The sequence below is a fragment of the Oxyura jamaicensis genome, chromosome 2 (assembly GCF_011077185.1).
Source record: "Oxyura jamaicensis isolate SHBP4307 breed ruddy duck chromosome 2, BPBGC_Ojam_1.0, whole genome shotgun sequence".
Taxonomy (NCBI): domain Eukaryota; kingdom Metazoa; phylum Chordata; class Aves; order Anseriformes; family Anatidae; genus Oxyura; species Oxyura jamaicensis.
In genome coordinates this window covers 8,187,770-8,202,222 of record NC_048894.1, presented here as the reverse complement: position 1 = coordinate 8,202,222, position 14,453 = coordinate 8,187,770, and the positions used below count along the sequence as shown (strand labels likewise).

Genomic DNA, 14,453 nt, shown 5'->3' with positions numbered 1-14,453 from the left:
AGAAAAGAAAAAAAAAAAACACTATTATTTTGCCTTTCTTCAGCTGCATTCTCATCAAATCCTGTCTCAGTAATAACTTCCTTATGTAGCACCTCCTAAGAGAGTGCTTTGCAAACTGTGTGAGTTTATTGAGAGCCAAAGTAATTTTTCCTCCTGCCAGTCTGGGCAAGATGACTGTATCATTTCACAGCAATAGTAGTTAAAAAGAAATGAAAAAAAATAAGGAAGAGGAAAAATGCTACTTACTGTAATCATCTATCTTGATTTCCATGTATTCTACTTTAGGCATTTGCCTGTCATTTACTGTCAGCTGCACATTTTCATTTACCTCCAGCTCAAAAATTTCTGAAAGAAGAAGGACAAGATCACAAAAACTTCTGGCATTGTTTGTGAAAATGCATGTTGGCATTTTATAGCCACCTTAATAATTGTAACACAAGTTTCCTAATGGAAAATTTCCTACTAGTTATATCCTCCTCACAAACATCTCATTTAGCAAAGTCTTTGAAATCTATTCCAGATTCTGGAATGGAAAAAAAGCTGTATTCCCTGAAATCAGTGGCATTAAATGAATTTATAGCAGAAGGGAATGTGACCATCTGTGTTGAGCCAGGGTTACAGACAGACATCTACCGGCCACATAAATCTAGAGGTGAAAGTAAGAGGTACTCGAGTCTGTGGCCAAGATACACACGATAAATGGGGAAAGGGAGGAGACTTTAGAGTGCTTCAGGACAGGGTTGTGGTGAGCAAGTGCATGCTCACCATGTGCATGAGCAAGTCCATAGGAAGGAAATCCATAGGCAGAGATGAGGGGAGAGAGACTATAAAATGCTGCAGTGTTGGGTTTGGGAGCAGTCTTGGTTTTCAGGCTGTTTCAACAACTGTTTTTTTTGCTTGTGTTTCTTATCCAAGGACTCTCTGGGACTGACGTAAAGAGTTCCTTCCTTCTTCCCAAGACTTAACCTTTACAATCTACACCTTGGCCACATGCTGCACCCTCTGAGCATCTTCTAGCAACAGCAGCCACCTCCAGCAACAGATAGAACAAGTCCTTCTCAGTTGGTAAGGAAAGGGCCCACCTGGAGGAAGCATTTCAGGCTGTAAGTCCTAGGTGGTGGGAAAGATCTCCTAGTGAAGCTGAGGCGCTGGGCTCCATGAAGAGAGATTCAGGCATGGGATGATCCTGGCTTTGGATCCTGGTCCTGGGAGCCCCTTGCAGGGTTGGGCCCCATGGCATCAGGCTGGGTTTGAACCCAGGGGGTCCAGAGCATCGTCTTTGCAGTGTGAACCCAAGGAGGGCTTCACACCAAATTACATGTTTCATTGACCATAACTTCCCCTTAGAAGCTCATCAACAAATAGATGTGTAATCCTAGCTCTTCCAATAACACCCACGGTACCTGATAAACATGCTCTCATTGCCCATCTCTGCTGAAAAGGCAGGCATGCCACAAAAACCTGCCCTTCCCATTAGCACATTTTCCACGTCTTCAGCAAGAGTCAGTCGGTTCCCTGCCTATTCACCCTGCTTCTGAAAAGCCTGGCTCATCCCTATTGAAATCACAACCCCCACAAAAGTGCCAGAGCAACAGCCTATTACGTTTAGTTAAATATTAAGATTCTCATTTAATTACGGCACACACAAGTAGCTTTATCAGCAGAAAGGGGCCTGCCACGTAAGGGAATTTAGTCAAGCCGTTTTATTTGTTCATATAATTGCATCCTCAGAAAGCCAGGAAGACTGTGGAGGAAATAAAAGATTGGCGTATCTCCTAAAGGACTTTCTTTTCTGCTTGAGGACCACAGGGAGCTTGAGTCTGCGGAGTACAAATGGTCATTGCTTAATTAAATGTAAGCACACTATAATATTCAGTGCAACTCACTATTATCAGATTATTGCAGAATACAGAGGCAAACTCCCTGTATAGGGTAATGGGCTCACATTAAATAAGCAAATCCAGTAACATGCAACTGTCAGTTGCCCTTTATTCAAAAGCGAAAGAATGAAGGGGAAAAAAAAGGAAGCAAGAGAAATGCTAATTATATGCAGAAAATCATGAATTTCAGCAAGGGTTGCGTTCTGTGCATGACTAGACTGAGCTCTCCATGTAATAAATACCACACATATATATCTGTCAAAATAAAACTAGTCTCGGTATGCCTTATGGTACTTTTTTTCCAGGCTTTCATTCTCTTTTTGTTTTTTACAGTATCCATCATTTTTTCACCCATTTGTAAGGCTATACAGAAGCCTGTGACAAAGTTCATGAGAGCACTGTCTTCCACGTGCTGATACAGCCAGGCATCTCTGTGTCCATTGTAAAATTACTGCGTTTAAGGGGAAAAAACAGAAAGACAAAAATGGGTGGAGAGGAGGAAGACATGGCAGCAGGAGGGACTGCATGTTTTGGACTTGCACGGATGGAATTAGCTCCTGTAAGAACCCAGATTCAGGAATGATGGGTATGGCGTTAGTCAGCCTTTCAGTCCCACTGATCTTGGTGGGGCCGTTTGTACAGGTGGCAGCAAACCAGAAAGGCTACTTTACGATAAAGAAGTTTACTTGGAAGGTCCCCCTATCCTGAAAATAATCGTCTGCATCCTCTGACAGAAAAAAAGTAAGAAAAAAATAATGGTGGGCAAGCAGTATCGGATGAATGACTTCTGAATGGCCCACAAGGCACAAAGGTTGCGTCAGAGGTAGTGAGTCAGTCATTAGCAAGGAGCTTGCATGGCTGCAAGACAGAGCTCTGAAATCCTGCTGCTACGTCCCTGTACAGAGACTGAGATATGAGCAGCCACCCGTGTAGAGATTAAAATATTAGGAGTTTGCAATTTGTTTTCCGTGTTACTTAAAAAAGCAATTCTTTGTATTTTTGTTGACTAGAGCAACTGCACATGCCAATTTTTGCTATTTATAGAAGAAGTAGTTTCAGAAGCGACCAAAACTGTGAAAGTAATAATAATAATCCCTCCACACTTGGCTCTGCCTCTGTTCTGGTGTTTTCCCCTGGGGGGCTCTGGGTACAGGGGCACTTTGAGCTGCTCCCTGCCCCACTCCCACCAGCAGCAATAACACAAAGAAGCCCTGGCTCCACACTCAGCTCTGCCAAGGCACTTTGACCCTTCAATTGCAGACCAGAGGGGAAACTGAGGCACAAGGAAATCAATCCCAGTCACCCAATAAACAAAGTGATGGCAGGCAGCCTAAGCCGTGGTCCTGCTTTGCTTTTCTTGGGCAGCAGTGATGCCTGTTGCCTTCCCTACAGGACAGTCCAGCAGCATACTGCTTTAACCTGACTTGTTCCAGGACATTGCTAATTTTTGTTCATGGCTTTCTCAGCAAAGGAACACATTAATTTGAACAAATTAATTGAAAAGGATAGAAGGATAAATCAAAGTTAAATATGCAAATGTTTCCTTAACTGCGTCAGACGCTGTTGACACTACATGGAACACTATTGAGCATTTCTATTTTAACAGCAAAGAATACAGTGTGCCACAAATCTGATTTTAAAATTGATTAAAAAAATCAATCGGAATTTGGGATTGGGTTCTATACATCCTGTTTACAAGCCAAACTTTTCTAGGTGGGGTAAGAGCTTGAAATGGATGTTGCCAACAGGAACTGAGAAACCAAGCACTAACATCACGCAAAGGAACTGTGTAAAGCAGGGTGGATCTTATTTATTTATTTATTTATTGCTACATGTCCTGGTGTCACAGGAGTCTTTCTTTTGATGCTTCCCACCTTCAGTGGGGAATGAATCAGCTCAGCATTTCACAGAAAACATTTCGTCTGGGGGTGAAATTCCCTGGCTTCCTCTGCTCCTTTGCAGATACAGCAGAAGGGCATTGCTGTAAATCCAGCTAAGCTAAACTGATACCTGATAAACAGATACGGCCACGTACAGAGCAGCTAGAATAAAGCTGTTGCTTATTATTTCTATTACAGCAGTGCCCGAAGGCCCTAATTGCAGGTTAATGCTGGGCTAAATGCTACATTAAAATGACAGGAAAGAGCTTCCTACTGAATGACGGGGCAGACAAACGGTGGTTTCAGGTGAGATTCAGTCCCACCTCCTGCTGTGAAGTCTCTGAAGGTCATGAGAGACCTGTCTATCTGGGCATCACTGCTATGCTGATTTTGGGTAAAAATGGACTTTCTGACTATTTTGTATTGCTACAGGCATGAAGGAAGAACCCCTGCACCCTTGTGGTTCTCTGGGTTTTGCAGGGAGTCCAAGTCAGTCTGGCAGTGGCTGTCCAAAGATTTTGGGGTAGAAACCTGTATTTGGAATAAATCCATCTTCAAGCTGGTATAGGTGAGAATCAGGAGCACAAAAAAGCATTTCCAAATAAATAAGTGCCACAACAACCATGATCAGAGAGGAAACCTGTCGGGGGTACTACAAATTGAGGGGCTCACTCCTGCTCATTCTTTCCCTCAACCTGGTAATTCATATCAGGGTGGCTTTTCAAAATCAGAGATTAAACTAAATATTTCTTTATTTTGAGGAGAAAATGAAAGAAAAATAGTGAAAGACTGTCAAAAAGAAGAGAAAGACCTGGACTGTACATTTTTTTGAGAAAGCTGATAACAAATGACATCCACAAATCACCATCCTTGTATGCCTAAGAGCAAGATGTTGTGGTTCTAATATTTTAAGAACAACATTTTCTACAGAAGCTTTTCAGAGACACACACCTACACCCATGGGATTCCAAATGGACAATTTAAACTGCAGCCAGGGGCCTGGGAGAGCCCATAGCTTGAAATTGGGTCTGTCTGCCTCTGATTTGCAGAAGACTTGCATTTAGGCAGAGTCCAGGCTCCCCCCCCCCCATGTAAATTTACCAAAGAGAAGCTACACCTCGGTGTCCTGCCCAGCTACCTTTCTTTGAGAAATACAAGGCACAAGTTTGTTCTTACTCTGTGTGTCGGTTGTGTTGTGAACAGTCACCATCGGAACCCGGGGACCTTTAAAAGAAGAAGAAAACAGTGCAGTTAAATAACTACCAACGTGCACACATCCCCACGTGAACCTGGTTTTGAATTCCACGCAGCTGAAGCCTCCCGAGAATCGCTTTCCATGCAAGAGTAATCTAAAAACCAAATCACCCAGGTATTAGAAAGATTCCATGAATAAATGACAGTGCTGTAGACTTGAAGACATGTGAGGTTTCAAAGCCCGTTCCCAACGGACCACTAAATGCATCTTTTCCTAATTTGTAAACATTATAATTAGCACAAACACAATTAAATCACTTGCTTTTTAAATTATTCTAATGACACACAAACATCACAGCACAAAGCATTTACATTTTATATGCCACGGATAACTGTTGCCATTTTGTAAGCTTTTTTTTTTTTTTAATGAATTAAACACCAGTTTGGCTCTTACACTGAAAAAGATCACATATGCTGTCTGAAAATGCAGCATTTGGGTACTGAAATCCGTTAGTATGATAAAAAGAGGATTATCGTTACTATGCAATGCACACGGATGAACAACAGAATTCATTGTCACAGGATGTGACAGATTTTAGGATGCTATAGTTTTTAGCACAGTAGCCTGGATTCAGATTCAGAAAGTCATCAAGTGGCTATCAAGTGGTTGACTGTTAGACAAATGGGATGGTAACTGAGATTACGTTAATTTTGTAGCTTCTCAGCTTTTTTTTTTTGCCTTTTTTTTTTTTTTTCTTTTTTTTTTCCAACCATCAGCAGCTAATTGTGCTTAAAGACAGCACGCTAGGCCAAAAGAAGCTTTGGTCTGACCCTGCACAACTGCTCTTAGGTTACTACCACACCTGCTCATAGCTTTTCCAACAGGTCTGTACTGCTCAGGAAGGTGGAAGGCACACCTCAATGATTTTGATTATAACTTCAGAGATAGTGGTTATCTGATTTTCCTTCCCTTCTCCCAAAAACATGATACAAAGGCTGAGCTGTTTGGGACTGACTGGCACGTGGTGCGAAACTCATTCCTACACCCAGCAGATGCCAACAGCTGGGACATCTGCCACTGCGCATCCTTGTGGCAGGGCTCCTCTTGTACCTCCTGCTGGCATTTTGGGGTCAGTCTGGATTTGTGATGAGGGATAGCAGAATCTGGAGCTGGCTGTACAGGGGGAAAAGCTGTTGGAAATGGTGGTTCTGACTTTCCTGGGGCTCCAGGAGTCTGGTGGTCTGGGGACCCTGCAGCTGGACTGGGCTGAATATCAGAAAGAAAAGGCCCTTTCTATACTTCAAAATTAAGACAGTTTAAAGGGGCCTGATACTCATTGGGATTCCAACCCTGACTTTGGTTTCTAGCCATTGAGAATCTTCTTCAGCAACATCAGATTCTTGTATTTGCATCACCTTCTTATAACTGCAGCCAAGTCACTATAAATCACAGAGAAAAAGACTGAGTGCTTTAATCACCAAGATTTACCTTTCTACTGCTGATATCCATTGTTATGTTGACCATATTTATATATAAATCTGCCCTGCTTTTTCCTCGCAATGCCAGAAACCAGCCTGCTGGAAATGCAACAAACCTAATAAACAATTCATCATAGGCATGATAAAATCATCACTGAAAATAAAAGGAAACCTCCCAAATGTCTTCATCAGAGCTACCGCAGTCCTTTAATTAACACAAAAATGACTAATAAAAAGAGATGGATAAAGAGAGAAATCCAATGATATAATTTGTTTTTCTTATTTTATTATTATTATTTTTTTCTTGTTAGCACAGGGAAAGATGTGAGGAACTAATAAATGAAGAAAAAAGCCAGGGTGCAGCTTAGAAAACTCCATGTATTATATATTGTGTTTAGTTAGTCTCTCACTACCTCTTTGCAATCTCCCAAGATTAATATTTTAAAGTGAGGTCCCACACAAAGATATTAATTTTGAAATGTTATCAATATCAAATCAAAATATTTTAAAATATGCATCAATATCCTTGAAAAAGTAGACTTTAGAGTTGCTGAGTTTTTATTTTTCAACAAATGAGGAAAAATGATACAGACGAATGTAATCATTAGGTTTGTGTCAGTTTAGCCTTGTGAGCAGGTTGAAGGTCATTGAGAATTTTATTTTTTTCTGGAATGATGTAAACTCCTCATTTTAAGACAATTTTTAAACTAAACCATCCTAGTTACTTGCCACACTGTGCCTTTTGATGCACAAACACCAAGAGTCTTATAACACACGCATATTGAGTGCCTAACACCTGACAGGGAAAGAACAAAACTCTAGAAAGTAGAAAGTGTATATTCATTAGCTGCCTCCTGTACTTTTTTTAAAACCTACAACGGTGTGACAGTCCCATTACACATGCCATCTGGTAAGTGCCATCCACTGTCATTTGCAGATCTGAGAGTGGAACCTAGTCTGGTCGATGGGAGGCTCGGAGCCAACAGAAGTGGCACGAGGCCACCCCCTGCACCACTGTTTTTCTCTCCTGAGCCCTGGCACATCCTGCTGCTTCTGGTCCTTCATCCTGATACTTCTGATGAGTGCTTGTGCCCACGTATCCTCCTTGGGAGCTTGGCGTTTTTTTCTTTGCCCCTTGCTTCTCGGTGCCCTAGGGGCTTTGTCCCCATCCTCCCTCTCCATGTCATGTTGGTGTTTCCATCACCTTGGTTCCAGCTTTGTACCAACAAGCTCCAGCAGCTCAACAGCCACCTTAACACTGCTGCTTTATTCTTACCCTAAGAGAAAGGACCAACACTGTTGATGGGAGAGCTTCTGTGTGAACAGACATAACCTATACGTCCCCAGACAGATGCAGAGTTAGCAATGCTGCGTTAAAGTCTCCTGACGGAATTTTCAGTTTTCAACTAGTACAGCTAAAAATTTGTCCCTATCATAAAGGCTTTGCCTTTAAAAATGTTACTCTCATTATCCATGCTTGAAGTAAATTAAGCCATAGCACTGTAGCGACAAGGGCAAATGTATCATCAAAGAGGCACTACCTGCTTTCCCAAAGTGCACACAAAGTCAGTGCTTCCGTAATTTCACAAGAAAAAGCATTGCCCACAGCTTAGCATCAATTTTTAAACAGTTTTCACTATTATTTCCAGGAGGGTACTGCTTAAACATATTCAGAAATAAGCAGCTCTGTAGATATTTAGGTAGCAAGGCATAGATTTCCAGAATAAAAACTGAAGCTCATGTAGAAAATATTCACAAGACATTATTTCTGCAACACTTGTAAGAGAATATCCCAAAATATTTCTGATATTTTCATGGACAAAACAACACAGAGAATTGTATCAGCTACAACTTCACAAATAAAGTAGTCATTATAAAAAGAATGCTATGTAAAACTGAAAAAAAAAAAGTAAATCAAAAACTATATGTGTTAAAAATGGGAAAAAAAGGAGGAATTGTCTTATTCTCTTCATTCATATTCTCAAAGGCTTCAATGTGGCAGATAATTTCAGACCAGAAGCTAAATTCACAGTGTGTAAACAATGAAAATTCAAATACTCTCTGCCAGTGCCACCAGCGTATCTCTTAAGCACTGATGAATGATTTAAAAGAGCAGCTGCAAGCGATGGGAGCTGAGAGGGTCTGGCTCTGCACAAGTGAGATAATTGGCAACAGCCATCTCTGTGTACAGATTCCAGATCTCTTTATTTGCTAATCCATGAATTATTTATACGTGCTGCATAAAGTTCATATGTTGGGGTGATAATATCATCCTAATAAATAAAGACATGGAGAGTTCTGTGAGCCACTGCTTATAATTAAAATATTTTCCCATTTACAATATTTTCCAGTCTGCGCTACAGACAGATGTTCGTGCTGTTTGCTTTGGCAACCTTGTTGACACAAACATCAAACAGATTCGTGCTGCTATTCGCCCTCCCCAAGGCATTTAATTTTTTAATCTAATCTTTACTTCCTCAAATGTAACTTGTCTTGTAAAATATCAATACTGTCTAGTTGTCAGGCAACATGCAGAACTGCACAAGCCGCCTCGATGGTACCGCTCGTGTCTGCCCCGTCTCTTGCTGGTAATAGATTTCATGCTTGCTTTGGATAGAGCAGAAATAAAGCTGTGTGTGCTGAGATGGCTTCAGTTAGCTGTGTCTAGAGGGCAAGTGAGCAAGAGGTTAATTACATTGCACAAAATAGCTCTGATGAGTTCTTCAAAAGATTGCTCGAGTGAACATGTGTGGTCAGGACCAGGGTCTGTTCCATGGGATTTTGAGGCACCTGCAAATAGTGGTGTGGGAGGCTGGAAGGACGCTGAGCAGCTCCAGCCCACTGTCCGTCCTGTGGTTGTTGGAAGACAGGACACGAGACCTCCAGCTCTGGGAAAACTCTCCCTTGCTTCTTCAGGCAATAGTGTGTTATAAAAATATTGATAAATGCCCTCTCAATATATTTTCCCCGAGGTAATTGCTACATGTGCCTCACTCTTCCAAGGGAAGCTGCCCTCTTAATTCAAACTCTGCTGGCTGTCACTTTAATTTACACCTTTTTGGTTTTGTGCCAAAAAGCTGTTTTCTACTAACCATGATTGTTCCCTCTGCAGTCAGAACAGTCACGTTTCCCCAGAGCCCTCATGCAGCCAGGTAAACGAGGTTGTTTTAGCTCCCTTTTGTAAGACAAATTCTCTCTTCCTCTTATCCTTTATTGCAAGAGTTTTTCACTCTCAGTTCATCCTTCCTAAACACAAATGAGCAGGACTCTATCCCCTGCTGTAGAGGATGCCTTAACTGGTCCTTATACAGAAAAACTGCCATTTGCCCAATTCCATGGAAAATTGCTTGCTTGATCCATGCCAAAAGCACATTTTCCTCCTCCACAGCCACAGCTGGTAGGTGGTGTGCAGACACCCAGTGGTGAGCACTGCATGCCCAGACACCCACCCGCTCTTTGGAGCTTCAAACGTACAAGACAAATTCTTGCCCTTCGTCACCGCGTGCTTAATCTTGCTCTTTGTACTATTAATTTCCCCATTCTAGGCCTGCAAGATGGTCAGCTTCTCCAGTGTTTCTCTCTGCCTTCTGATGATGCTGATCAGCTTTGCGGCCTTCACAAATTTCATTAGCTGAGTCCAGCTTTGGGTTCCCAGGCTGTCATGGAAAAATCTAAGTAAGGTCATTCCCCAGACCAGCTCCTAATGAACCCTGCTGCTGATCCCCAATTAGCCTTGTATTTCTCTTTGTCATAATCTACTGCCTTCCTTTCATTTAGCCAATCCTTTACCTTCTCTTACAGTTCTCAAGCTAATCCTCATCCTCTCCCTCTTAATTAATATCATCCAATGAGGCATCACATCCAGGGGGATGAGTGAAAGCATTTCCTTTCTTGTGTGAGGCTCTGGCCAAGTTTTTCAGAAGACAGAATGTAACAACACCTGGATGACTCCAAGTAGGAACCTGGAAAACCTACAAAGTTCAAGAAACATTGCAGGTACATTCATCCATTGTAGTGACCAGATGAACTATGAGTAAGAGGAGAATTTGCTGTAAAAATGTCAGGAGAATGTGCTTGCAGATTTGTTAAACCTGATGGTGTGAGTGTGAACCTGAAGATGGAAATACCAGGAGGGAAATGTTCCAGCTCACATGGGGATTGCTGGCTTCCCCAAAGGCAATGGTGTTTTGTTCCAGTACGTTGGTTCAGATTTTCAGCTGGAAGAATGGATCTGAACAGAGAAATCCCCATACACAGCTTTCTTCTTTTTTTTTTCCCCAATTTCTTTTCTATCTCCTGCAGTTTCTAATTGAATCCCTCATTAATTTAACCTTCTATTCAGTCTGAATGCAGGCGTTCTCCAAGCTTTGAAAAGAGATGAAAACAAAGATGCAACCTTTGTTCCTCTGTTTTAAATATACTTAACTTTTTTATAGGATTAATGTATGCTAATCCTGAAATATCACATGTAGAGGACCATTGTCTGCATTCCCTGCCTACCTTGGAAAGTCTCTGGATACCTCAGGATGCCCAGGAAGGTTGTGTGCTTTACATCCTTGGAGGCTTTCAAGACAAGACTGGATAAAGCCCTGAGCAACCTGGTCTGACCTCTTTTCTGACACTGCTTTGAGCAGGAGGTTGGACTAGAGACCTCCTAAGGTCCCTTCCGATCTGAATTTTCCTATGAGCCTGTGGTTCTGTGATTAAAAAATATTACAAATGGCAGCGCCGTCATGATGGAGAGACTGTGCAGCCATGTCCTCACCAGATCACCCAAAGCTGCATTCCTGGTGGAGCAGTGGGAGGGCAGAAGGAACCCTGCAGTCCCTGACGATCCTCCCAGCTCCTCTAACAAACCTCTTGTTGATAAATTCAAAGGAACGGGATATCTCCTTGCAATTACAGCATGAGAAAAATATTCTCTTCTTAGTGCTGTTTACAGCCTGTGAACACTGACAGAGTAAAGCCTCACTGCAGATTTTGTATTTGTGGATTTTGTATATATTATAATTTGATTTAGATAACCTTAATTTATTCTTTCCTGTAAGTAAATTTTCTTGCAAATAAATAATGGTATCCTAGCTAGTTAAGTAATAATTGACACTTGATATTGGCTATTTAAAATAAAACACAAATAACATTGCTTCTCATTGCCTAGTTATTAAGCTGTTTTCATCTCATGAGTTCTCAGGCTTTAATATATCCTTAATGTACTGACTGCATTAATAAAGCGCTAAATAAGTGTCGTGCAAACAGAAAACAAAAGCCTGCAATAAACCGTACAGCTGGTCCAGCTGGCAAACAAGGTGAAAGAAGCAGTTTTCCTTGGAGGAAACCTTAAATCTTGTGGGATGGTAACATCTGTACTATCCACTACAGAATAATGAGTTCAACCAAGGTCGCTCATATAGCTGGAAATAACGCACATGCACCCTAGTCTCAGCATGCAGGAGGCCACTGCCTGATTTGTGAAGCTTCATTATATGAAGCATGAGAGGAAGCCTGTTGTCATGGTCATTTATCTCCTACGAGTGGAGTTCAAATAAAATTTTGTACATATGGAGTGACCAAATGACAGGAACCCTGGCTGTAAGCAGATGATGGATCGCCTGCTTCTGGGCAATGCCAGACACCTCATATTTACAAGCAAGAGTCAAAATCTAAACAGGATCAGAGCAGGTAAAGCGAGGAATGAGTAGCGCTTTGCAGAATAAAGTAATTTTAAAGGTCATAGGAGTTTCACTTTCATTCCACAATCCTTTTTTTTTTTTTTTTTTTTTTTAATGCAGTGGAAATTACAGTTGTTTTTTAGTTAATTTTTTGTTAAATATTCATGCATATTTCTCTTCACTTACTCTATGTCACTATTTATGGGTATTTCTATATTTTATACAGCATTAAGGATGCATAATAATAGGGAAAATATTATAGCATAAATGAATGGTCTACTAAAAGGAAGACAATGTGATTGGAACATGTATAAAAGCCACCATTTTATTTAATTAATCTCAGACTCCTTTAATAACTATGTTGTTAACAGCCAACAGAAAAGAAGTTCTCCTTTAAATTCCAAATTACTAATAACATCCTATCTTTTCCTGGAGAAAAAGCTCTTGTGATAGCTTCTGCTTGTGTAAAAGGGATTTTTCTTATCAGCCTGCTGTTTGAAAGTGGTACAGGCATGAGAGCGAGGGAGTACATCCCCAGCCGTGCTTCACCCCTGGGACTTCTGACCCCTGAACTACGCACAAAGGCGCTGAGACACAAGAGCCAGCCTTAGCTGTTAAGTAAGAAAGGAAGTCAAGTGAATGCAAATGTGAATTATATAGTAATTATAATATAAATAGGACCCTCAGATTAAGTCTGTGCGTGCTTTCAAACAGCAGAAACTAATTTAAGCTTCATAACCCTCAGGAAAAGTTCCAAGAGGTCACAGTTTGCCTTGAAGCACTAATTACAGCCTCCCGCTACTGGGTATACAAAAAGCCAAGCGTCATCGTAATCATCCCTGTATGGGAAACCACTCTGGCCACAGCAGATAACAGTCATCCCATGACACAATTTGTGAGCATCAGCCATGGCCGCAGGGCTCCTTTGGTAGGGTGGGAAACCCGCACTCACACTGCTGGGTCTTGCCCAGCTCCTGGAGGCTGTTGTCACATCACAGGGTAGTCAGATACACTTCAGATTTACCTCCAGTTTTCAGATATTTTGGCCAGAAAGCCCGGGATGTGGTGGAGCAACACAAGGATACAGCACTCCTAGAGGCTGCCTGTCCTGGTCCACCCAGAAAGACACCACCCTGCCCTTCATAACACAGGGTGTCTAACAACAGCGCTCCACCTCTTACCATACACCCCAGATCAGGCCAAGGACATCTCAAATGGTCCAGAAAATCTGACCCTCCATGAGCTGCAGGTAAGGCAGTAAGTAGCAAACCATTCTGTTGATGCATATCACAACATTTAGTGTGCTGGGAAACGATGTAACTCTGGGCCAGCAGATGAAAACCATAATTTGGTCATGAATAATAGAGACCATAGATAGCATTCTACTCTGGGGTGCAGTAGTAACAAGCTGCACTCATCTGATGGCCACAAAACACTCCCAGATCCTTGTTCTTTCCCTAAATAATTTAAACCAATGTTGCCTGCTTCCACCCTCCTTGGATATTGGTCCCATTCCAGCACTTCCCACTCCCTTGGATGATCACAAACGTTTGTCCAACCATCCAGCAAATGAGCAGAACAGCTTCTAGAACGGATCCCAGCAGAAAAAAATATGTATATGTACATAAATTTAATTAATATTAAATTTACATTCAGATCAGATCCTGGACCCAGCTTGGATTGAGGCACTGGTGGTAGATCAGTGGGAAAATCCCCAAAGGTGGACAGAAGATGGAGGTGCCTCTTTCAGCAGCAGCACTTACTGTCTTCCAGTCTTTGTGGACATGAAGTGTTATGGTCCTGATGAAAATTACTACAGGGTGCTTATAAAGGGTCATTGTGCTTCCCAGCAAAGCAAGCTGGGGCACAGAGAGGCATGATCGATCGGGACTGCAGGTAGAAACCACCTTCCCCAGAGCCTGGCAGCTCTTGCTTACTGCACCTGCAGTAAGGAAAACATCTAAAACTGGCTCTGTCTTGGCTGGGGTCTGCAGAGCAATGGGTTTGCTAAAGTGTGCTGGCAGCTGGTGTGTACCCCATTGGCAAAATCTGAGTATCAGCCTTCCATATCTGCTTAAACCGGGGCGTGCCTACTGTGCTTCTCTATCCATAGGCTCTTGACTCAGTTAATAAAACTTCTGTCTCAGCACTAGTAGTTATTTCAGCATCTAATTAAGTCTCTTTAGACTACCTCGATGACATCATTTATTACAGTCCTTGCCAAAGGTCACCTGAAATGCCAAGTGCTGGCCCTCTTAGCAGGACCAACTGCACTTAGAAAGCTTTTACTTGAATTTCAGCAAGAAGTGCTTCAGAGATGTTTTGTCATTACCATGATGGGCAGTTTTATG

General features: G+C 41.9%; 1 protein-coding gene across 7 annotated transcripts in view; it reads right to left on the bottom strand.

Annotated features, from left to right (window-relative positions):
• The window catches only part of DPP6 (dipeptidyl peptidase like 6), a 551,821-nt gene that overhangs the window by 12,294 nt on the left and 525,074 nt on the right, over nucleotides 1-14,453 (bottom strand). For all 7 annotated transcript variants that reach the window (XM_035317871.1, XM_035317875.1, XM_035317869.1 and 4 more), the window contains 2 exons: nucleotides 4,937-4,984; nucleotides 247-345 (listed from right to left, as the gene is read on the bottom strand). In XM_035317871.1, the coding sequence (XP_035173762.1) occupies nucleotides 247-345; nucleotides 4,937-4,984 (147 nt within the window). The remainder of the gene's footprint in view (nucleotides 1-246; nucleotides 346-4,936; nucleotides 4,985-14,453) is intronic.